General features: G+C 53.8%; 1 protein-coding gene across 1 annotated transcript; it reads left to right on the top strand.

The window, feature by feature from the left end:
- Nucleotides 1-264: 264 nt before the first annotated feature.
- LOC144946751 (sodium-dependent neutral amino acid transporter B(0)AT1-like) lies at nucleotides 265-19,049 on the top strand. The gene is made up of 12 exons (XM_078875880.1): nucleotides 265-634; nucleotides 4,372-4,512; nucleotides 5,822-5,959; nucleotides 10,902-11,083; nucleotides 11,562-11,672; nucleotides 13,000-13,112; nucleotides 13,816-13,944; nucleotides 14,419-14,575; nucleotides 15,328-15,532; nucleotides 16,051-16,210; nucleotides 17,965-18,127; nucleotides 18,780-19,049. The coding sequence occupies exons 1-12, from the start codon at nucleotides 445-447 to the stop codon at nucleotides 19,047-19,049; spliced, it is 1,959 nt and encodes a 652-aa protein (XP_078732006.1). The 5' UTR covers nucleotides 265-444.
- Nucleotides 19,050-23,181: the final 4,132 nt, after the last annotated feature.

The following is a 23,181-nucleotide window of genomic DNA, read 5'->3' as shown; positions in this document are numbered from 1 at the left end:
CGGATCGTTTGAGGTCGCCGGGTCCCCAGCGAATTACAGCGCGGATCAGCCTCGCGGGGTCGGCCAGAGCCAGCGGCAGCCGCGTGCGACACCGGCGTCAGCTCTGACAGCAGCCACCAACTCTGCTTGCATAATCACGTATCTCTCGTGATACAGATATATACACGCGCGGAGCTGCGAGTCTTCATAGGCACGCTCCCTACATCTCGGCCGACAAATTACACGACTAGAATTGACGAGCGACAGTTATTGTTGTCATCGTATCAGCGATAGGAAATTAAGGGACTGTACGAGCAGCGAGGCGCGCTCACAACCCAGCGCCCCCTCCTGCGAGCCCCGCTCCCGTCCCCCGAACGTCCAGCGAGAGGTCCCCGCAGCGGCGGTGATCGGCGGCGGCGAGATTCACTCGGGAGCCATCGGCTGAGCGGGGGGGGGGGGGCAGCCATGGGGTGCGGAGAGGAGATGGACCTGCACGTGCCCAGCTACGCCGAGCTCGACGAGCGGGAGAAGGACACGGCCGGCGACCGGCCCAAGTGGGACAACAAGACGCAGTACATGCTCACCTGCGTCGGCTTCTCGGTGGGGCTCGGCAACGTGTGGCGCTTCCCTTACCTGTGCCAGAGCCACGGCGGAGGTGAGTGTTATGGGACGCACGCGTGGACACGCACACACACAAGCACACACACACGCACACACGTGCACACACACACGCACACACGTGCACACACACACGCACACACACGCATACACACACGTGCACACACACACGCACACACACACACGCACGCACACACGCGTGTCCTCCGGGCTGCACGAGAGATGCAGGCCACCGTGATGACCATGCTGACCACTGGCCCTCGCCTTGTCGCTGTGGTCTAAACTAAAACATGTTTTTATTTCACCAGGTAAGGCCCACTGAGCTACGCAGCTCTTTTTTCAGAAGCAACTTTGACCACAGATGATAGCTCAACGAAGTGGCTTATCACGTGGAAATATATAGCAGCCAAATACTCTAAACGCGGGATGTTGATTCCAAATGTGGAGGGGAAAACCGGAGGACCCGGAGAAAATCCACCCGACCACGGGGATAGAGACACGCAAACTCCAAATATAGGTTCTGGATCAAACCCACGACCTCCTGTATACCAGGCGAGGCAGTTAACATCTCGCCACCGCGGTCAGGGTTGCGATACCATGCTGCGCAAAGCTGAATGGATTTCCATTCAACTCTAAAACAAGTCTAAGGTGTCTCTTGTCGCGCAGTGTTTTACTGTTCACCTTTGGGGTTTCGTAAAGCTATCGTTGCAAGTCTTAGTATTCGATTCATTTTCAGTCTCGCCGGCTTTTGTGGTGAGATCGGCATCAACCACTCAGCTACGCACAGCCCATGGTTTAATCTCTGCAATAAATCAACAGAATGTACAGACCTGCGTCACTGCACTTCTGCTTGAACGAGTGGCCATGCTAATAAATAAATACATCTCCTGATACGTCGCGCCGGTCAGTGTGGGGTGGTGGCGCTGAGGATCGATTTACAATATCAGCGGCCACTGCCGTTAGCCTTGGCCGGGGATCGAGCTCAGGACGCCGGCCTGATAGCGTAGCGCGCTAACCACTGCCCCACTACTCACTTTCCGTAATCAGCCAGTCCATAACGCGTGTGCGTGGATTTCTCTAAGGCAATGCTTCTACTTAACCTTTGCTGCAGCCTTGCACCCCTTTGATTCTCGATCATTACAACAGTGTACAATGTTAATAACTGCACACAGGGTTTGATGAAACAAAGTAATTTGTTACTTACGTGCCCGTGTTTAATTAGTGTTTCGATGATTTACCTTCTAGACAAACGTGGCCACGTCTCGCACCCCCAGGGGGTGCCTGATGCACCCCCTGGGGAGCGAGACGCACCGCAGCTTAACAAGAAGCGCTGCTCTCAGGCGACCCCTCTGCGGTTGAGATGGCTTCACGATCGTTGTTGCATCGTGAATTACTGCGCAGGCGTGGATGTGCGAGTGCCATTGATGCCACATTCACGACCCCTCAAAGCGAGTTGGCCAGGAGGACGATTGGGCAAGATATTTGATGCTGCCAGGTGGTGAGGGCCGCAGCTGCCGAGTATCTCAAGGCCCGGCAGTGGTGGCCGTGTTGTTGTGCCCCGCGGGGTATGCGGCGGCGGCGGCGGCGTCTGGGCCCCGTCGCTCTGAGAACGCTCCACGCTGCGGACTCCTCGAAGACGCGGCACGAGAGCCCGGAGCGAGAGGCGACGTCTCACGGGCGCACGCCTTGGGGCACACGGGTGGCCAGCTGGGCAGCTGGGCAGGTGGAGGGGCCCACACCCCGGGGCAGGCGACACCCCGCGGTGCCCCGCGTGCCGCGTCGCTCGCTCGACGTCGCCGCGCAAGCTGCGGCATGAAACGTCTCTCCCCTCACTTCACGGTGGACTGGCGGCCGCGGTCGTGTGATGTTTAGCTCACTCTACGAGGCATTCGGGGGTCACCCGTTTCAACTCCCCGGGAGGTCGTGGAAATGATGTCCTGCTGGACATCTGTGACAACAAAGAGCTTTAGAGCTCATGGGATTCCTCCAGGATACATTCTCAAATGAGAGGAGAGATTATTGACTCCCCGCCGTGTACACATTCAGCAGCCGAGCGCGCGTGCAGTGTGTCTGTGTCTGCGTGGACGTGTGTAACGCTGTAGGGACGGAGCGCCCCTACAGCGTGAAATGTTCGAGCCCGTGAGCGTAATTATGATGTGATTAAGCAACAGCAGCCGCGATATAGAACAGCATAGGAGCGACCGTGCGAGACAAATCAAATATTGGGGCCCCATTTGACTGATTGCCGCACCCCCTGAGCTGATAATACAGTTTACTACGCCACTGATTATAACCTTGTTACTACACCACCGCTTCGACTCAGTTAACGCATTACTTTGTACATCACGAACAAAAGTAATCCCCCCAACACCCCCACTGGTTCACGGGCATCTCGATAGCACACACACCGATTCTACGCCGCGACTCGGCACAGGCTCGTGGCTCTGTCTCAGGTGAGCCGACTCAGAGCCACGCTTACCTCGAGCCGCCTCTGAGCACCGTCACGGGGCGGCTCAAGGCCGAGCTGAGCCGCCGTCACTCCGAATCCGATCGTAAGAAGCGTCTTACCCCTTAGCAGCCAATTCACCACAATGCCACCACACGCTCCGTGCGGATCCTTAGGCAATGCTTCCAAAATACCGCCTACTCACCACCACCTACTCACCACCTACTCACCACCACCTACTCACCGCCTACTCACACCTACTCACCGCCTACTCACCACCTACTCACCACCACCTACTCACCACCACCTACTCACCACCACATACTCACCGCCTACTCACCACCTACTCACCACCACCTACTCACCACCTACTCACCACCTACTCACCACCACCTACTCACCGCCTACTCACCACCTACTCACCGCCTACTCACCACCTACTCACCACCACCTACTCACCACCTACTCACCACCGACTCACACCTACTCACCACTCACTCACCACCTACCCACCACCTACTCACCACCAACTCACCACCTACTCACCACCTACTCACCGCCTACTCACCACCTACTCACCACCACCTACTCACCGCCTACTCATCACCTACTCAAGGCTTGCCCAACACCTACTCGCCACCTACTCACCGCCTACTCACCACCTACTCACCACCACCTACTCACCGCCTACTCACCACCTACTCACCGCCTACTCACCACCTACTCAAGGCTTGCCCAACACCTACTCACCACCTACTCACCACCTACTCACCACCACCTACTCACCGCCTACTCACCACCTACTCACCGCCTACTCACCACCTACTCAAAGCTTGCCCAACACCTACTCACGGCCTACTCACCACCTACTCACCACCTACTCACCGCCTACTCACCACCTACTCAAGGCTTGCCCAACACCTACTCACCGCTACTCACCGCCTACTCTCCACCTACTCACCACCACCTACTCACCGCCTACTCACCACCTACTCACCGCCTACTCACCACCTACTCACCGCCTACTCACCACCTACTCACCACCTACTCACCGCCTACTCACCACCTACTCACCACCTACTCGCGAAGGCCGGCACAGTGGCACACGAGGAGGTGGGTGGCCAGCACCACGCCCGCCGCCTTTGTCTCCTCGGTGGCGATGTTTACACACTGCAGCAGGTACTCATTTGAGGCTGACTTGACCTAGGGGAGGGCCATGACCGGTCCAGATAATCGTCACCGGTGTTGGCCGTGAGCGGGAATCGAACTCGGGTAGCCGCCAGTCTGTGAAGGCCATCCGGTGGGATCTTTGTCTTCGTTGCGTGCAGGAGCCTTCATGATCCCGTTCCTGATCCTCGTGGTGCTGGAGGGCATCCCTCTGCTCTACCTGGAGTTCGCCATCGGCCAGAGGATGCGCAAGGGGAGCCTGGGCGTGTGGAACACCGTGCACCGCGGCTTGGGCGGCGTTGGTAAGGGCGGCCGTGGCCTCCACCGGCACGAGGGTCGGGCAGGGTTCGTCCGCTGACCCGGGCCTCACTCGCGGGGTCGACGCCCTTCGAGTCTGGTCTGGCGGTATGACAGCAGCGATATCCATAATGATGTGGGGTTTTTGGGGGGTTTTGGGTTAGATCGCGTAAATACTGTATAGATGTTGTGTCGTTAAACCCGCCACCCACCGCCCGACACAGCCAATGAGTAAGTAAGGTTTGTCGCGTAAACACAACGTGCCAATTAGTTGCTGCTTCAGCACACACCGCTTGTGTGTTGGAGAGGAAACCCACAACGACGTTTACAATTCGAGTACCATGACGTTTCGCCGGTGAAGAATTGCGAATAAATCCTCCGGCTATGGTCTTCAATATTGGTTTAATTGGTCGCGAAAGCCTACGTGTTGAACAGCAGCGAAATGTTCGTTCGCTAAATGGCAACGCCATGGTCTGCTGGCCGCTCTCAGCAGAGGAGAGTTCGTGTCGTGGCTGCTGTTCCTCCTCCTCCATCGAAGGAGCGCAGACCACAGTGGCTGCCTTTCTAGTCCGGTGTTCTTCACTCGTTTTCAGAGGGGGCCCACTTTCGCCGGTAAGACATCATCAGTGTGGTAAGGGCCGCCACACATTTGAAAATATTGGGGAGTTTGACAGCAGCACGATGATGATGATGGGGGGTGTTTTCACTATCCATGTATTGTTGGGGGTCTGCACGTCAGGGGCCGCACTAAAGGCCACCAGGACCACCAGTGGCCCGCGGGCCTTGCAGTGAAGTTGGCTGGGATCACTGATGCCCCCCTCGCACGTGAAGGGCACACGAGTGACGTCATCACATCTACCCCTCTATTTAAGGAACGAAACAGGAGGATTTCTTCACAAATCTGGCGGTCACCTGATGAAGCTAGTAATGATGACATTGATGACGGCGATGACGTTGATGATGGTATTGATGACATTGATGACGATGGTGATGATGACGCTGATGATGGTGATGATGACGATGATGGCGATGACATTGATGGTAATGATGACATTGATGATGGTGATGATGATAATCATTTTCCTGCCTCAGCAGGCTGCCTACTGTACTTTTTCACCTGAAGACGATTGCTTGTGTTGCGATCGAAACGTCGTGATTTTTTCTTATTTTCTTATTTTTCTATCTACGTGACTTTACCGAAAGACCCAAAGAGTAGGTGATAATGACGTTGATGATGGCAATGATGACGTTGATGATGGCGATGATGGCGATGAGGAGGAGTGTACGCGACGCTGCCGCCCGTGCCGCGTGCAGGGATCGCCTCCATGCTGGTGTCTCTGCTCGTGGGTCTCTACTACAACACCATCATCTGCTGGGTCATGTGGTACTTCTTCAACTCGTTCCAGGATCCCCTGCCCTGGAGCTACTGCCCCCTCAACGACAATCAGACAGGTTTGGCGCCTCACGCTCCTCCACGCCTCCCGCAGCCAGTGGGAGCCTCGGTGGAGGGCAGCGGCACAACAAAGACAAAGATCCCCCATACAGCCTTAAACAGACTGTCGGGGCAAGTGCTGTTAGCGAGCAGCACCTGTGAAGGCCGGCACTGTGGCACACGATGGGGTGGGTGGCCAGCACCACGCCCGGCTGACTTTGCCTCTCTAGTGGCGATCTTTACTCATTGCAACGGGTAATCAATTCGTGGCTGAGTCGACCTAGGGGAGGCCCCAGAGTTCACATATTCGTCATTAGTCTTGGCCGTGAGCGGGAATCGAACCCGGGTCATGAGGTGCGTAGCACAGCGCGCTAATCGCCGCACCACCGCTCCCCACAACACAGACACCGACAACAACAACCGCCATTCGCTACTAAGTGGCGGTGACGTCACCACGACGCTTGTGCCAGGCCATGTGCACCTTGAGGCCACGTGAAGTGTCGAACGCCTGCCGGCAGGAGGTCACGGGGCAGATCCAGGTGCCATGGGTCGACTAACTGAGATTACTGGCTGATGCACCACCTTTGCCCCCTACTGTACCAACTTGCTGTGCTTTAGCCACTCGGCGCTCTGCTGATTGTTGTGAGCGTCGTTCCTCCGCTCTCCGTTGTTGTTCGAGAGCGACTGCCTCAAACTGCCCAGTAGCGTCCTTCACGAGCCTCCGCCACAGAGGCCGATCTTGACACCGCTGGTACCAGTCATTGGCAAGTCCACTCAGCTCCACATCCTCCTGTACCACATCACCCCATCTCTTCTCTAGCCCGTGCCGCGCCCGTTTTGCCCTCTCGATTCGGCCGAACAAAAGCTGTGTAGGCATGCGGTGGCTGGACATGCGGGCTACATGACCCAGCCAACGCAGCCTTGCCTGCCGGAGGAGCTCACCAATGGGACTTTGTCCAGATTTTTCGAGGATTTGTGAGCTCCTCACACAATCCAGCCTGGTTAAACCCAGGTTGGATCGTAGGCAGGCCAGCCTAGATGTTTCTAACCGGCGAAGATGTTCCATTAGGGAGGCCCACGTTTCGCAAGCGTAGAGAAAGGATGGAATGACTGTGGCCGAGAAGACCTGAAGCTTCGTGTGGAGCGAGAGACCAGGTAGCTTCCACACAGCATTATGCAACCGATGAAAAGATAATGCCGCTCGACTGATTCAGAGTGAGACCTCCGCTGTTAAACCGGAGCTGGTCATGAGCACACTGCCAAGGTATGGGAAACTCTCAACTCTCTCCACAACTGCCCTATCTCCGATTGGGAGTTGTGGGGGTGGAGTGTCCGATGGTACAAAATACCCAGGCAGGTGCTTAGTTTTGGTGGGGCTGATGGTAAGGCCCCACCTCTTGGTCGCAAGCTCCAGGTTCAGCAGCAGCGCCTCCAACTCCTCCTGTGAGTGAGCAGCAATTACCAGATCATCGGCATACATAACGTGGTTGAGCAATAGGGAGCCATCCCTTGACCACACCCGGGCATCGATCAACCTCCCATTGCATCTGTATCAGATGGAAATTCCTCCGGTACAGCTATTTAAGGCTTCACGAACTACGTGGTCAAAATAGATTTTAAATAATGTGGGAGCCAGAGGACATCCCTGTCGCACCCCAAGGTGTACAGGGAATGGCTCTGACTCCCGGCCACGTAGTTTTACCCGGGCCCGCTCACCATCATGAAAGTCCTTAATGATCGTGAGCAGAGGGTCAGGGACTCCTAAAGTATGAAGAACAACCCAGAACCCAGACCTACTGATGGTATCATAGGCCTTAACAAGGTCAATAAAGCAGATCTACAAACCTGTTCCTGGGGGTCGGAGATTGGATCACTATTTATTCCCCTAATGATGGTAATAGGTGTGGCGCTGCAGGTTACTTTTTTGATGGAGTTAAAGAGCGATTTGTGATCGCGGGCGATTGAGGCAGACTCCATCTCCTCAGCAACCCGCGACCACCACCCATCCTTGCAGCATCTCACGGCTCTCTGAACCTCCTAGCGAAGGCTGCGGTAAGCCTCCTCATTCTCCGACGTGGGATGCTGTAGCCGATGAGAGTGGGCCTGTCGCTTTTTCTCAGCCAGCTTGAACAATTCCTCTGTAATGATGTAGCAGCCATTGCAGCTGCATGAGCCACAGTCCTAAACCTCGCCCATTTCCCCTCGACATCAGGAGGAGTGGGGGACGATGCCAACCCCAGCTGCAAGCGATGATGAAATTCTCGCTTGCAACTTTCATCAGCTAGCTGAGACCATGCCACTAAGGGTTTGAATGGGGTCCTGGGTGTACACCCACCACCGGAGTCGAAGAATGACAGGCGCATCTTACAGATAACAAGTCGATGGTTAGTGGGCAGATCAGCTCCACGGTAGGTCCTGGTGTCAAGGACAATGGCCCACATCCGCTGTTCTTTCACTATCTAGTCCAGCAAATGTTCTTGCTTGGACCTGGCATGCATCCATGGTGTGGTGGGGATGCGCCGATGCCGAAACAGCGTGTTGGTAATTACAAGCCCATGGGCTGCACAAAAATCTAGCAGCCTCCTGCCGTTGTTATTGAGATGATCTGGCCCATGCTTTCCAATGACTCCAGACCAGATGCCAGCATCATGACCAACTCGGGCATTGAAGTCACCCGACAAGATGACTCTATCCCGAGGGACCACTTTAGCTAGCACTTGTGACAGGACGTCATAGAAGGGATCTGACTCATCGGCCTTGCCTGCATCCCTCCATGGATGTTCGTCTTCTGTGGGGGCATAAGTAACCACGACCACCACTCCTCACCTCTGGTTGATGGGAAGGCGAGCCCAAAGTAGCCTGGGGCTTACAGCTTCCCACACCTCACCGCCACGCTCCCACACCCACTTCATTCTTTTATTCAGAAGGAAGCCACACCCTGTTGTTTGACAGTCTCATGCCCCAAGTAGAGGACTGTCCACCCCTCATGGTGGCAGGACCCAGAACCGGTCCACCGGACCTCCTGAATACCACAGAGATCCAGGCGGTACCGGTCCAGCTCCCGACAGAGGAGTGGCAGCCTCTCCTCTGCAGTGGGCGTTCGAACATTCCACGTGGCCATACGCAGTGGTTTTTTGTTGTTTTTGGAGGAGCCCCGAGGGTAAGGATTCAGTATCCTGGATCCACTAAATGGGGTTTGGTCAGGAGACGTCATCGACGCCTGTCCCCTCCGGGGCCTCCGGCACAAGCTTAATAAATGTTTTACTTCGTAGTTTAGTGGTAGTTAATTGAAGGTGGAGGGGTTACCAGCCCCTCGCACCCATCCAGAGCCCTCATTTGGCCGCTGTGGTGGCTACAAACGCCATGAGGGGAAAGGCCAATCGGAATTGGCGCTCCCCCCACGGCACTGCCCACGACAGCGTTTCCATCCGGCACCACGAGCAGGTAGGGGGTTGTTTTGCCAGACACAGACACACACACACTGACACACACACACTGACATACACACGCGCGATGTCCGCCAGTGTTCTTCACTCATTTTCAGAGGAGGGGGGGGGGGGCATTTTCGCCGACAAGGCATCATCAGCGTGAGGGTCGCCACACATTTTAAACTACTGTTGGGTTTGACAGCATGGCGATGATGATGAAGATGGGGGGGAGTGTTCACTCGTTGTGTATTGTTGGTGGGGGCCGCACATCAGGAGACCGCGCTGAAGGCCACCAGGGGCAGGGGCCGCCAGTGGCCTGCGGGCCTTGCAGTGAAGAACGCACGATCGTGTTACACGATATCGCAACATCCGCTCTGGATGTATAACGAAGTGTCGAGTGCGCAAGAGATGCTGCCGTGCTGTAGCGGTCAAGCACGCTGGACTTGCAATCCAGAGGTGGTGTGTCTGTATGTACGCGTGTTGAACTTCCTTCGCTCACCGTACGTAGCCAACCGTGCTAATCGGAGGTGCGGCTGGTCACCGGTTCAATCTCCCGGCGCGGCTGTTGAAGCGATGCTGCAGGGACCCTTCAATCTCCCCTCCTACCACTGCCCTTGTCCACACATCGGTGCACAGTACGTGGGGTCAACACAGCCAGTCAATTGGCTGTGTGGTGGGGTAAGGTGTGGGTGTTCCTTCCCCTTCCAAGATGTCTGGCCCATTATGGAAGAGTAGGCCAAAATATGCCTCTTGTAGTCAGTGGGCATGTAGTGACGTACGCCTTGTATATACGTACGTTGAACTTCTCTCACACTGTACGTGGCCAACCGTGCGAATCGGAAGTGCCTTTAACGGTGTAAGAATGTATTATTTACAAAGAATGCGAAGAGCATGCATTCAGGCTGTCGGAATAACCGAGACAGAGGAGAGACCCCGAGACGGCAGGAACACGAATGAGACAAAGCTTGAATCGTATGCGTGGCCACTTGTGCCAATTCATCAGATTTCAGGGGGGTGGGGGGTGATAAATCATGACAGCCAATTCAATGCCTGATTGCCTGCTCTACTGCTTTATTTTCTTCACTGAAGTGCCTCTTGTACATGAGATATTTCAGCAGTTGCCAAAACGTATTACCGCTCACCATGAGTCCAGATGTCAGTCTTTCATTCAACAATTTAAAAAGCCAAATTAGATTGGTGATGACAATGGTGGGAATGCTGGTGTTGATGATGGCGGTGGGTTTGTGATGTTATTGATGATGATGTTGGTGATGGGGGTGAGTGACGACAACCCCCACCCATTGAGACCCTGAAAATTGTTTCTTGATATTTAGCAGATAAAATACATGGAATGTTTTTAGTCATTACTAAACTGGGTCCCTATTCAAAAACCTTGGAATTTCGGGACTTCCCCCCCCCCCCAGCCTTAGGAAGTGTCTAAATCCGGCTCTGATTATGGTGGTAGCGACCAGGTTCATCGTGGTTTTAATGATGACGATGTTTTTGTTACCGACGGTGACGTGCGGTGGCGCAGAGCAAGTCCCAGAATGTGCCAAGAGCTCCCCCACGGACTACTTCTGGTACCGCGAGACGCTTAACGTCTCCCCCAAGATCGACTCGGCGGGCGGCCTGCAGTGGTGGCTCGTGCTGTGCCTCATCTGCGCGTGGGCGGTCGTCTACGTGTGCACCATACGCGGCATCGAGACCACAGGCAAGGTGAGAGGGCCACGCTCCTTCCCCAGAAGTCAACGCAACGGCCGCCACGCTCGCTCTCCCGGCAGCAGCAGCGGAGGCAGCGGCAGCAGCGTGTTCCCCGCCCGGTAGGCCGTCCTGGTTATTGCCGTTGGGCGCATTGAGCGTGAAATCCGACGCGTCGTCTGCCTCACGGTGGACGTTAGGCGAGAAGGCCGCACTTGCATGCCCGGCGGTTACTCGGTTGCGCTCAGGCATGGCGGTCATCGTCGCGCGGACGAATGTCGACTTGCAGACCGGGTGCTGCGTCATCTTTATGTCCACAGGGACAGCTGCCCCTGGGGGTGCCCTTTTGACATGCGTTGAGATGAGACGCTGTGGTACTAAGTCTCTCTTCTCGCGTGCAGGGCGCTCGCGTGCAGCTCCATCGAAGACAAAAAAACAATTCTGAGCGCGGCGTTCGTTTGGGGCGGTGCTTCACTGCTGTCCCCCTGTCCCACAGGCCGTCTACGTCACCTCGACGCTGCCCTACGTGGTGCTCACCATCTTCCTCATCCGTGGCCTCACCTTGGAGGGCTCGGTGGACGGCATCATCTTCCTCTTCACTCCCAACGTGAGTCCCGAGCCCCTGGCAACCGAGGTGACCGATTTTCAGCCTTCATGAGCAAATAAACTAAACTATAAACTAAGTATTTTATTTATTTTACCAGTTAAAACCCACAGAGCTAAATAGCTATTTTTCAGAAGTGACCTGGCAACAAATGCAAGCTCAACGAAGTGGCTTATTACAGCAGCAGCCAAATACTTTAAACGCATGATGTTGGCTTTAAATGAAGAAAAAACCCGGAGGACCCCGATAAAAATCCACGTGACCACAGGGAGAAAATGCAAACTCCAAATATAAAGGTGTCAGGATCGGAATCGAACCCAGGACCTTCTGTATACCAGGCGAGGTAGTTAACATCTCGCCACCGCCAACACCGCCCCCTGCATGGTACTGAGGGTGGAGCTGTCACCAACAGCTCGTGTCACTGAGATATTTGACTTATTTTGAGGCATTTTTTAATTGCGCACAAGTTCCACATTCCGTTGTGGAATCCGCACACTGCCCACTCACACCGCTCGCATACACAGTGTTGCCCAAACAGATAAAACATCTCCTCCACTTAACAATTAACGGCCCCTTAATAAAGCATTAACGGGACAACTCCCACAAATAATATGCCTTGAGACTATTTTTGACGATTTGACATTACCAACATTGGTCGAAATGATTAACTTCTGTTCACCGCAGGGCCATGAATGCAGATTCGAGCAGCGCCTGCTTATCGGTGCGGGTAACGAGCCAGAGCGCTGTCTCAATGTGCACTCATTAATAAGGGCCGAGCTAAGTCCAAGGGTTTTGGGGAGCATTCTCTTAAAAGCTCCTTCTCCAATGCCACGTGGCCCCAACAGTCTGGGCGCAACGCCTCTCGGGCTACGTCCGTAGCCATGTTGTATCACGGCGGTGCCGTGCTATTGTGCGATGACGAGATGGTGAAGCGTGCCTGGAAAAGAAAGGCCTTCGATCCACACATTCTGCCTGCAGCGTGAAATACCGGCAGTGTCCATGGTAGGATTGTTCCTATGGTTACTACACTCGCCACGGTGACGAGATGTTAACTACGTCGCCTGGTATACAGGAGGTCGTCGGTTCGATCCCCACCCTGACGCCTGCTGCTGTATATTCGGAGTTTGCGGTGTCTCTCCTCCCGTGGTCGTGTGGATTTTTATCCAAAGTCCTCGGGTTCTTCCCTCCACAGAGAGTATTTGGCGGCTATAATTATTCACATGACAAGCCACTTCATTGAGCTATCATTTATGGCCAGGTTACCTGATAAAATAGAAATACTTTCACTTGCCCCCCCCCCCCCCCCCCCTGTGTGATGCGTTCCGTACAGATCTCCGAGCTAGCCAACCCACAGACGTGGCTGGACGCCGGCACGCAGGTCTTCTACTCCTTCTCGCTCGCCTTTGGAGGCCTCATCTCCTTCTCCAGCTACAACCCCGTGCAGTGAGTCGGCGGGTGGGCGGCCAGGGGGGCAGTGGCACAATTCTCACCTCACGAGTCCAAAATCCACCACCACAGCCTTTACCCAGCCTGGGAAAACGCCGCATTGAGCCGCCGCTTTACCAGAGGAGTGAATCGATAACAGAAGCGCCACCCACACGCCCCACACCCCCTCCCCTATTTTCCCAGGCTCTTATCCTCCGCACTTTTTTTCTTCAGCAAAACCGCGGCCGTGGCCCCGTGCCTCGCGTTGAAACGCCACTCGCAACCAAGACACATCCCAACGTGCACGCCGCACATCTCTCGCTCACTCGCTCGCTCGCTCGCAAACAACACCAAGGTTGCCTCCTGTGTAAATTAACGCAGTGGTCATTTTCGATCACGGATCGCGTCAACGCCACTCAGAAACCTTGCCCAGATTAAACGTTAATTATGAAAAAGCTGTAATTTTTTAGGCCATGTTAAAGCCAGAATGCGGACTTGTAATGACAGAAGCTGTGTTGTCTTGTTGCCTCTCATTGTAGTGTTTTGTTTGTATGTATGTACGTTGAACTTCTTTCACACCGTACGTAGCCAACCATGCTAATCGAAGGTGCGGGGGAAGGACATGTATGTATGAATGTTGAATTTCTTTCGCACCGTACGTAGCCAATGGCTCCACTCTGAGCCACCCTGACCTCTGAGCCACCCTTTCCTCTGTTCGCAGCAACAACTGCGAGCGCGACGCCGTGGTCATCTCCATCATCAACGCCTGCACCTCCATCTACGCCGCCACCGTCATCTACTCCATCATCGGATTCCGTGCCACCGAGCAGTTCAACGCCTGCTTTGACAGGCGAGAAAGCGGGAGCCCTGCGATGAGCGTCACACATTCATCAAGCCGATGCTCTGTGGACAATTCAATTTGTGTGGCTGTGTCGGGTGGTGCGGGGGTCTTAACAGCACAAATTTGGTCACCGTTCCCTGGCCTAACCCAAGAGTCAATTATGGAACGCATCGGTTGCGTGTCCACCTCCTCCGAACAAAACGGGAAGGATTTCTCCTTGTAGTGGTCCAACAAATAGCAGCTTTTCTACTGCGTTAGATTTTTTGGAATTGCACTGCATAGTGTATATGGACGGTTCGGTGCCTGCAAAAGCTCCTGGCATGTGGAGCAAAACGTCGAACATTCAACCTGAAAATGCACAGCACAACTGCGAACAACTCCGCGGTGGTGTCACGTGACCAAGTGGCAGGGTGTGACGTCACAGCCACGACTCTCTCGAATAACACTTCTCCCCTTGTGGCAATGACCTCGTGCTGAATGCAGTAACATCTTGTTGCTTACAAACACCTTCGACCTGCCCGAGGGCTACGTGACGCAGTCGTCGTACTCCACCATCCTGGAGAGCCTGAACGGCACGAACCCGGACACCATCGCCTCGCTCAGTCTCAACACTTGTGACCTCAACACCCTGCTGAGCACGGTGAGCTCCTCCCTCCGTCCTCCCTTCCCTCTGTTTTTTGTACACTCATATTTTATATGATTAATTCTGTGTGTATGTGTAACGCAACAAAGATCCCTCGTACAGTCTTTAACAGACTGATGGTGCAAGTGCTGTTCGCGATAACTTTTGAAGGCCGGCAGGGCACACGAGGGGGTGGGCGGCCAGCACCACTTCTGGCCGCCTTTGTATTCCCAGTGCTGATGTTTTCACACCGCATTACGTACAGTACTCATTTAAGGCTGAGTTGACCTAGGGAGGCCCATGACCGGTTCACATTTTCGTCACTGATGTTGGCCATGAGCGGGAATCGAATTCGCGTCGCCGGGTTCGTAGCACCGTGCGCTAACCGCTGCACCACCGCTCCCCTCCCACCCGTCTGCCTGCGTTTGGGATCCAACGTCAAGAGGCACGCGATGGGCGGTCTCATGCACGCACGTGATGCGGCATGACAACACCGTGACACATCGCAGCGCGGTGCAAGTGACACGTGTCGCGATGTGTCCTGCCAGCATGGCATGAGGTGAACGTCAAAGAGAATGGTGCGGTGGCATCAGGGTTCAACTTTGCCAACGAAAGAGCACATGCTCTAAAATCACTTAACTGTGTAAAACTACAAGTCATTGTCGCTCCTTACTAGCACACTATACTCGTCCACGACACACGGCACCACGGTAGCCTCGCGCTGTAAGAATTGCGCGGATCCCGAGCGCGCTCGTGTCCCGGTGGCGCAGGGAGTGCAGGGCACGGGGCTGGCCTTCATCGTCTTCACCGAGGCCATCACCAAGATGCCCATTTCCCCGCTCTGGTCCGTGCTCTTCTTCATCATGCTCTTCTGCCTCGGCCTCTCCTCCATGTTCGGCAACATCGAGGGAGTCCTCACGCCGCTGCTGGACCTCCGCATCTTCCCCAAGTCCGTGCCCAAGGAGGTCCTCACCGGTGAGGGCACGGCACGGGCCACGGATTCTTGCGGAGAATTAGCGTTTGGCCAATGCGAAATAAGTTCAACATACAACATACATACAATACATACAAGACACAACATGCCTGCAGTGGATAACGGGAAGGTCTTTGAAAGTGAATGTTTACACTTCACCGAGGTGCGTGCACTGTCATCAGTGAGTGCCAGTGGATATAACGGAGTTCTGCTGTGAATGGGGTGGCCACCTCCGAAGTACAAACGACTGGGACACGTTGTGCATGTGAATGCATCGCCTTGAGTGGTGTACCATTATTATCATTGTTGTTGTTGTTACACAACTGACACCGGGACTTTTATTGTCCAGAGAAGAGCAACAGATTCCCCAGCGCTGCAGCTGCCTCCCCAAGGTCCACCCTGGGAAATCCAGGAGAGGTGGTCACCCCAGATAGGGGTTGTCATTCGCCTGTTGTTTGCTGTGAAAATTGACATCCGTGTCTGCCATGGACCTCCCCCGTCACCCTCTTGTCTGCCGCAGGCCTCATCTGCCTCTTCTCAATGCTGGTGGCGCTGCTCTTCGTGAGCCAGGCTGGGAACTACTGGCTCACCGTGTTCGACAACTTTGCTGGCTCCATCCCCCTGCTCATCATCGCCTTCTGCGAGATGGTCGGAGTGTCCTACGTTTACGGAATTGATAGGTGCGCCCGCCCGCCTGCCCCGCTGACCCCGCTGACCCCGCCCGCCCCGCTGACCCCGCTGACCCCGCCCGCCCCGCTGACCCCGCTGACCCCGCTGACCCACGCACAAACCGCGTCGACAGCTGGCCAGCAGCACCCATCCCGGCATCGACGTCTTACTGAAATTCTATTTAACCATCCAGCTAGAATAGGAAGTGAAGGAGCGGTGGCCTTGTGATCGCATGTGCAGGCAGTGCTACTGCAGCGTGGCGCACTGGCCAGAGACACTCGTGACCCGGGCTACAAAGAAGGTGGAAATTCGGCTGGGCGGGGGGTAAGGCCCATGTCGTCGGGCGCTAGTGGCCATGCTGCACGTCGCCGCCTGTAGTCCAGCACCGTAGAGGTGCAACGGCGAGGGTTTGTGGATCACTCACCGCTGTTGTGAAAGTCCCTTGCCGTGGGCGCCGAAGAGGTGCCGTACCCTGGCTCCCCAAGAGAACGCAGTATGGCAAACGTGGACTCCGCCTGTTGCGTCTGTACGAGTGTTGCATGCGTGGGTTTTCTGCGGGCGCTCCAGTTTCCTCCCACATGTAAACACTCATTAATTGGCCGAGAACACCTTCATACGTAGAGAATTGCAGAGCTTGGGGGGGAGAGAGAGGGGTGGGGGTGGAACGACGCCGGCTGCTGCTGCTCTTCCCACTTGCCCACGATCCCTCCTCACGCCTCTCAGCCATTCCCTCTCTTCGCCATCGAGCAAAGGGCCCGTGTCAACCACAGTACACCACTGCTCGCGGCGAGTCGAGCGTCGACCCGTCAATGCATCCCGAGTCGGTGCAGTTGGCAATGCAGTCGGTGCATCTGCCAGTCCTCCCTGGTCTGTTGTCCCACAATACTTGTGCCCTCCTGCCAGCTGGCCTTCACCATTCCACATGCGACTCTTGTGGCAAGGCCAGAATAAATACACGAGGTTCTGCTCAACCACGGAAAACATTGAAATATCAAAGCTGCTCTTCTAGCATTATTGGTGTAACCAGGCAAAACGACGCAACTTTAAAACCTCTGTCCACACAGACCGATGGACCAAGGCGTTTGTGATGTTCGTGGTGAAGCAGAGCTTTGTCTCTGTCCATTTATTATTTAATTATCCTGTCATAGGTATCCTGGTCCGGTGACATCACGGCAACGTTTGTTGTAAATGGTGGCAATTGTTGAATTTCTTGCTTTCGCCGCTGCTGGCGGGAAAAAAAAACACATTTCGTCTCCTCCTTCACGCTGATCAGACGTCTTGGAAGACGTGTAGCAGTACCCACACTTTACCCCACCACACGTGACCTGCCAATGGATTAATTGAACCTCATCGCGGTACCCCGGGGTACCATAGTACCCCGGCTCTCGCACAATGTCCGTGATGCAGTCATTTTTAGTCTGTTGAAAGTCTGTGATAACACGTGAGATGCGTATGCGGGCTTAGCAAAGATCGAGGCATGTGGGTAGCATCTAGAAGGATCCAGCAGCATCCCGGCTCGTGCGACGATGTTACGCTGCCGTACGACCTCTTAATTGCTGAGTGCCCATTAAACACTGCTGGGTCGCGACAATCAGCAGGGGTAGTCGAGATTGCAAGTCCAGCGTGCTGACCGCTCCAGTGCGGCAGCATCCCCCTACCGTGTGAGACACTACTCCGAAGCGCACTCGGCGATTGTGTTCATCGTGTGTGTGTGTTTGCCGAGATTAAATGCTCCCCCGTGCTGTTGTACCCACACGCGCCGCAGGTTTAACAGGGACATCGAGTGGATGATCGGACACAAGCCCAACATCTTCTGGCAGGTGGCGTGGCGAGGCCTCAGCCCTCTCATCATGCTCGCCATCTTTATCTTCTACTTCGTCACACAAGTCACACAGACGCTCTCCTACTCCTCCTGGAATCCGGACTACGTGAGTGACGCACGCACGGGCGCACGCACACACGGGCGCACGCACACACGGGCGCACGCACACACGGGCGCACGCACACACGGGCGCACGCACACACGGGCGCACGCACACACGGGCGCACGCGCGAATACGTACTCTCCATGAACAGTGAGGCTATCCTGGGTAAACAGGCGTAATGACACTAAAGTAATAATAAAATACAGTCTGTTCTCCTATAAAGCGGTAGGAGCATTGCTGAAGAACACCGCATTATGGAAAAATCGCGTTATAATGAATAAAATATAATGTAGGGTAAGGCATAGTCCGCGATAACACGTGAGATGGGTACGCAGGCCGAACAAAGACTGAGGTGCACGGGTAGCATCTAGAAGGATCCAGCAGCATCCCACTGCCTTGTGCGGTGCTACGCCGAGGCAGTCGTACGACCGTTTATTTCTACTCACGCGACGTAGTCCGTTCGCGATCACGTTATATCTAATTCGCATCTGCATTATATCCAATTCGCGTTATGAAAACAGACACGCGTTATAGGAGAACAGGCCGTGAGACATGGGTCGTCGATTTAGATGACCCAGGTCTCGCGAGCATTTGCGCTGCGTCGCTTCGGTGAAAAGAGCTTCTTCTGTGCACTGCGTGGCCGCCCCCTGCGCAGGTGGACTTCCCCACACTGGAGACCCAGGACTATCCGCACTGGGTGGTGTTCGTCATCGCGCTGCTCGCCGGCGTGCCCAGCCTCGTCATTCCCTGCTGGGCCATCGTCTACGTCGTGTACAGCCGCTGTTGCCGCAAAGGCGGCCGCGGCGACAAGGAGCCGAAGCCTGACGACTCCGAGGAGCGCCTCGGGTCTGGCCTGGACCTCGAGAAGGCCAAGGTGGAGCCCGGCCACGATAACGCCATCTACTGCAACTCCGACGACGAGTGACGAGAGCTTCGCGCACCCCGGGGGAGGAGACCGTGATGGGCGCGTCACGGGCCGCCCTGCCAACTCCGCCTGTCGAACTTTACTTTTGGAAATCGCGCCGTTGACTGCTCTTGGTTATTGTGCAAAGTCAGGGTGTCTCGATTCCCGCTCAAAACGATTAATACGGTGGAATGTGCTCGTCTTGCCAGGCAGGTTCTCGCGGTCGTGCTGCGTACGGCTCTCCGAGTGGGATTTCGGGTTGTGCCGTGGTGTTCGAAATTTCGCTTCGTGTGCCGGAAGCTTCTTCAAGAAACTCAAATTCTGTTTCACCGATTCAATTGAGGTTCCAGAAGAAGCTCCCGGGTACGTGATGTGTCGGGTCACCGCACCGTGGCGAGCAGCGTGCGGTGCGAACTGGAAAAGGGTCGGACGGCACTCGTCTCTGTGGCACAAATAGCACATTCACATGGCAGGGACCAGTCTACCCATAGAATGACCCCCGTCGACTTCCCGCAAAGTGGTATCTATTTTATACACCGTGGAAGATGATTAGCCAAATTGACCCTGGTGCAGCAGTTGTGAATGTAAAGCGTTGTAATTGTGAGTATTGTGTTCTAATCACCTTCCTTGCTACTAAAAATGATGACAACTTTCTCCATAAGTCTAACCCTAGCACTAGCCTTAACACATGACCCGAAAGCCTGGGCACATGACCCTATGCTTGGTTCAAGCACAACCGCTGACTCTCCCCATAGCAGCACACCGCTAATCCTGGCTTTCAATGGCGCTGGAGCAAATGTCCTCCGATACTAACGCCTGAACTAATTCCATAAGCATGCAAATGACCCACCTTACTCGTCCTCACGCTGGCCCTGATGTGCACCAAACGCCGAGTGCGAACACCACCCACAAGCAAAACCCCTCACCTCTCAACACTCAATCTGACAGCGACTCTGATGACATCACAAACATAAATAATCCACCATCATTATCGTGGCCTGATTCCAGACAATCATATCCAATGTCTGCCAGAGGCAGTTAATCCAAGGAACCCACAGTGGCAACCGTCCCTCTGTGCCACTGTAACTTGTTGTTGCACCTTTCTGACCCCATGCCCCGACTGGACATGTGAAAAAGAGCTTCAGAGCTCATCGGATTTCTCCACGAAAAATACTTGATTCTGATTCGGATGTGGCGCAAGGCGCACGCGTGACTGGCCGGTATAAATAGCCTGGGAACTTGCAGCGTTGACGAGGGGCGTCCTGGCGCAGCTGCGTAGCGAGTGGAACATCCTCCAACTTGCGGTGCCGTTGGCAGAATCCGTTGCCGGCGTTTCTGTGTTTACGTCATGGAAGAGGCGATGTGTGGCTGTACGAGAGCGCGCCAAATTTTTCCCAAGTCATCCACGTCGTCAGCATGTCATTTTAGTTGCAGCATGGGACGTTTTTAAGTCGGGAGACTTATTACCCTCAATGTTTTTAAATGGGCACGTCGCGAAACCTGCGCCCCATCGCAATGATGATGCTTTCTGCCAGAAGTGAATGCCATCCGGTGTTGATTTTTGTCACATATCTGCACTACTAACAGGTTTAGATATGTCGTTACTTGCTTTGTAATACGTCTTATTTTGATGTTCTCTATTTAGCTTCATGTGCTGCAACGGTTAGTCAAACTGTGGTGCAATGTTTCATGAGATTTCACATTTTGTAAATCTTCATAAACGCATTTAGCTTCAGCAAATGCATTTCTAAAACCAGTGGCTTTAAACTCAATCGTATCTTACCAAAATGTTGAAAACATTTGTCGTGTTTGAATTCCAAATAAACGTTCAAAGCTTTAGATCTGTCAAATAACGACATCCCCATTCCGTCTTCAGGGTGTCAGAATCTTAAGTGCAAAGCGTTGTCATCCGTGCAACGGCTAAACACAGTTTGTGTACAAACTCAACACACTCGTCAACAACACTGTGGTCTCAAAATAAACAAATAGATAACAAAAAATCGGCGACATTTCGATAAATGGCCCTTCTTCATAGAACATTTGCAGATGGTTGCGGCAGGGTGCTGCAGTGGTAATACTTGTGGCCTCACATCAAGAAGTTATTGAGTTGGATTCCCGACTCGGGGGTCTTTCTGGGTGTGGTTTGTACATTCTCCCTCTGTTCTGCGTCGATTCCCTCCAAATTCCCAAAATTTCTCCCATAGCCACAAAAACAAACAAACCACACAATATTCTTGGTTCTTTCGGTAAAGTCACGTAGAAGGGAAACAATAAAATAATAAAATTATAAAACCATAAAATTCTCACGACGTTTCGACTGCAACACAAGCAATCATCGTCAGGTGTGAGAAAATGTTCTTGCTGTGGTTTTCACACCTGATGATGATTGCTTGTGTTGCAGTCGAAACGTCGTGAGAATTTTATTGTTTTATATTTTTATTATTTTATTGTTTCCCTTCTACGTGACTTTACCGAAAGAACCAAGAATATGAATCCCTGCAGTCACGAAAGCTTTAAATCAAAATTTAAACCGCACAATGTCATGTCACTGGTATTTGCCAAACATCCTAATGCTGAACAATTCCATGAAACGGTCTTGAGCCTCGGTGATGCTTTCCTGGGTAAACAAAAAAAAATAACAATTACACAGCTGCTTCTCTGCAACTCCATCCTCCTTGATTACAGGAGCCCAGCTATGCTTGTGTTATGTGTGTTGGTGGTTCTCCTGGGCCTCCCCTAGGTCCGCTCAGCATCAAATGAATACCTGATGCGGTGTGTAAACCGCCACTGGATAGACAAAGGCAGCCGGGCGTGGTGCTGGCCACCCATATTCATCAATGCCTCACCGCCATGTGGTTATACTTGAAACCTTTCAAGTTGAAGTTTCCCCAAAGAGAGTCCCTATTCTACGTGGAGGATCCAGATTGAGACATTTAATCGGCAAGACGTAACGTGTCTTTAAAAAAGCCAGGATAACGCTTAGGCCCATTTTCTTAGTCTAGGGCTCAGCTCGGCTCAAGCTTGGCTCTGGCTCAAGTGAGTCGGCTCAAAGCCACGCTTAAGTTTCAGCCAGCTCCGAGCACGGCAGTCACCAGTCACGTTTAAGATGTCCTGAACCCGAGCCAGGCCACGGCTGAGCCCACTCGTGCATCTTTGAAAGCAAACTGAGTGGTCCAAGCCTGAGCTGAGCCAGAGTGTTAGAGGCCGAGTCACAGCTGAGCTGTGACTTAAGAATACGACCCTCGAACACCCCTGCCAAGATTGACTGTTGGAAACTTGCTTGCTACACTTCCTTCAACAACGTCTATAAATACAGTAAACTATTTTTTTTTATTTACCAGGTAAGGCCCATTTGAGCGATGTAGCTCTTTAGTCAGAAGCGACCTGGCCGCAAACGAGAGCACAACGAAGTGGCTCATCATGTCGACATTTATAGCACCCAAATACTCTTAAAAGTCTAAACGAATGTTTCTAAATGTGGAGGAAAAACGGTGAATAATTAAGGCGACCACGGGGAGAAAATACAAACTCCAAATATACAGCAGCCAGCAGGGTTGGGGTCGAACCCACGACCTCCTGCATACCAGGCGAGGGTGTTAACATCTCGCCAACCGCGGAGGAAACATCTTACATCATCATACGTGATCCTCCGAGCCATGACTCGCGACCACAGGTGTGCAAAATCACCCCCACCACCCACTGCCAGATAAAACACACGCAGCAAACTGGAGGCTGCTGCGGTGGTTGCAGAGCTGCGTGTTTACGACCGCACGTTGTGTTTCGGTCCACGGGTCGATTGCTGATTGCGCGATACAGCCAAACCCGCTGGGACAACCTCGCGATCGGGCTCACAACTGCGTGGGCCATATACGAGAGTGTCTTCGTGCAATTGACCTTGACCGTTACAGCACGGCCATCGCCTGGTACATTTGAATACGAAAACGCCATGATTAATTCCTGCAGAGACTAAAGACGCCCACTCCTCCGTAACTGCTGCCTGTTTCCCCTCCGTGGAGTGTAGCGACATCGCTGGATGTCACCACGCTGTGGGCGCACTACCGGCCCGAGAGGGACACATGCGGTGTAGCCACATCGCCGGATTCATCCTGGAAAAAACTCTTCGTCTACGATCTCTGTTCAACGAGTCTCCAAC

This window comes from Lampetra fluviatilis, chromosome 42 (assembly GCF_964198595.1).
Source record: "Lampetra fluviatilis chromosome 42, kcLamFluv1.1, whole genome shotgun sequence".
NCBI lineage: Eukaryota > Metazoa > Chordata > Hyperoartia > Petromyzontiformes > Petromyzontidae > Lampetra > Lampetra fluviatilis.
This window is presented reverse-complemented; position numbering and strand designations above follow the sequence as displayed.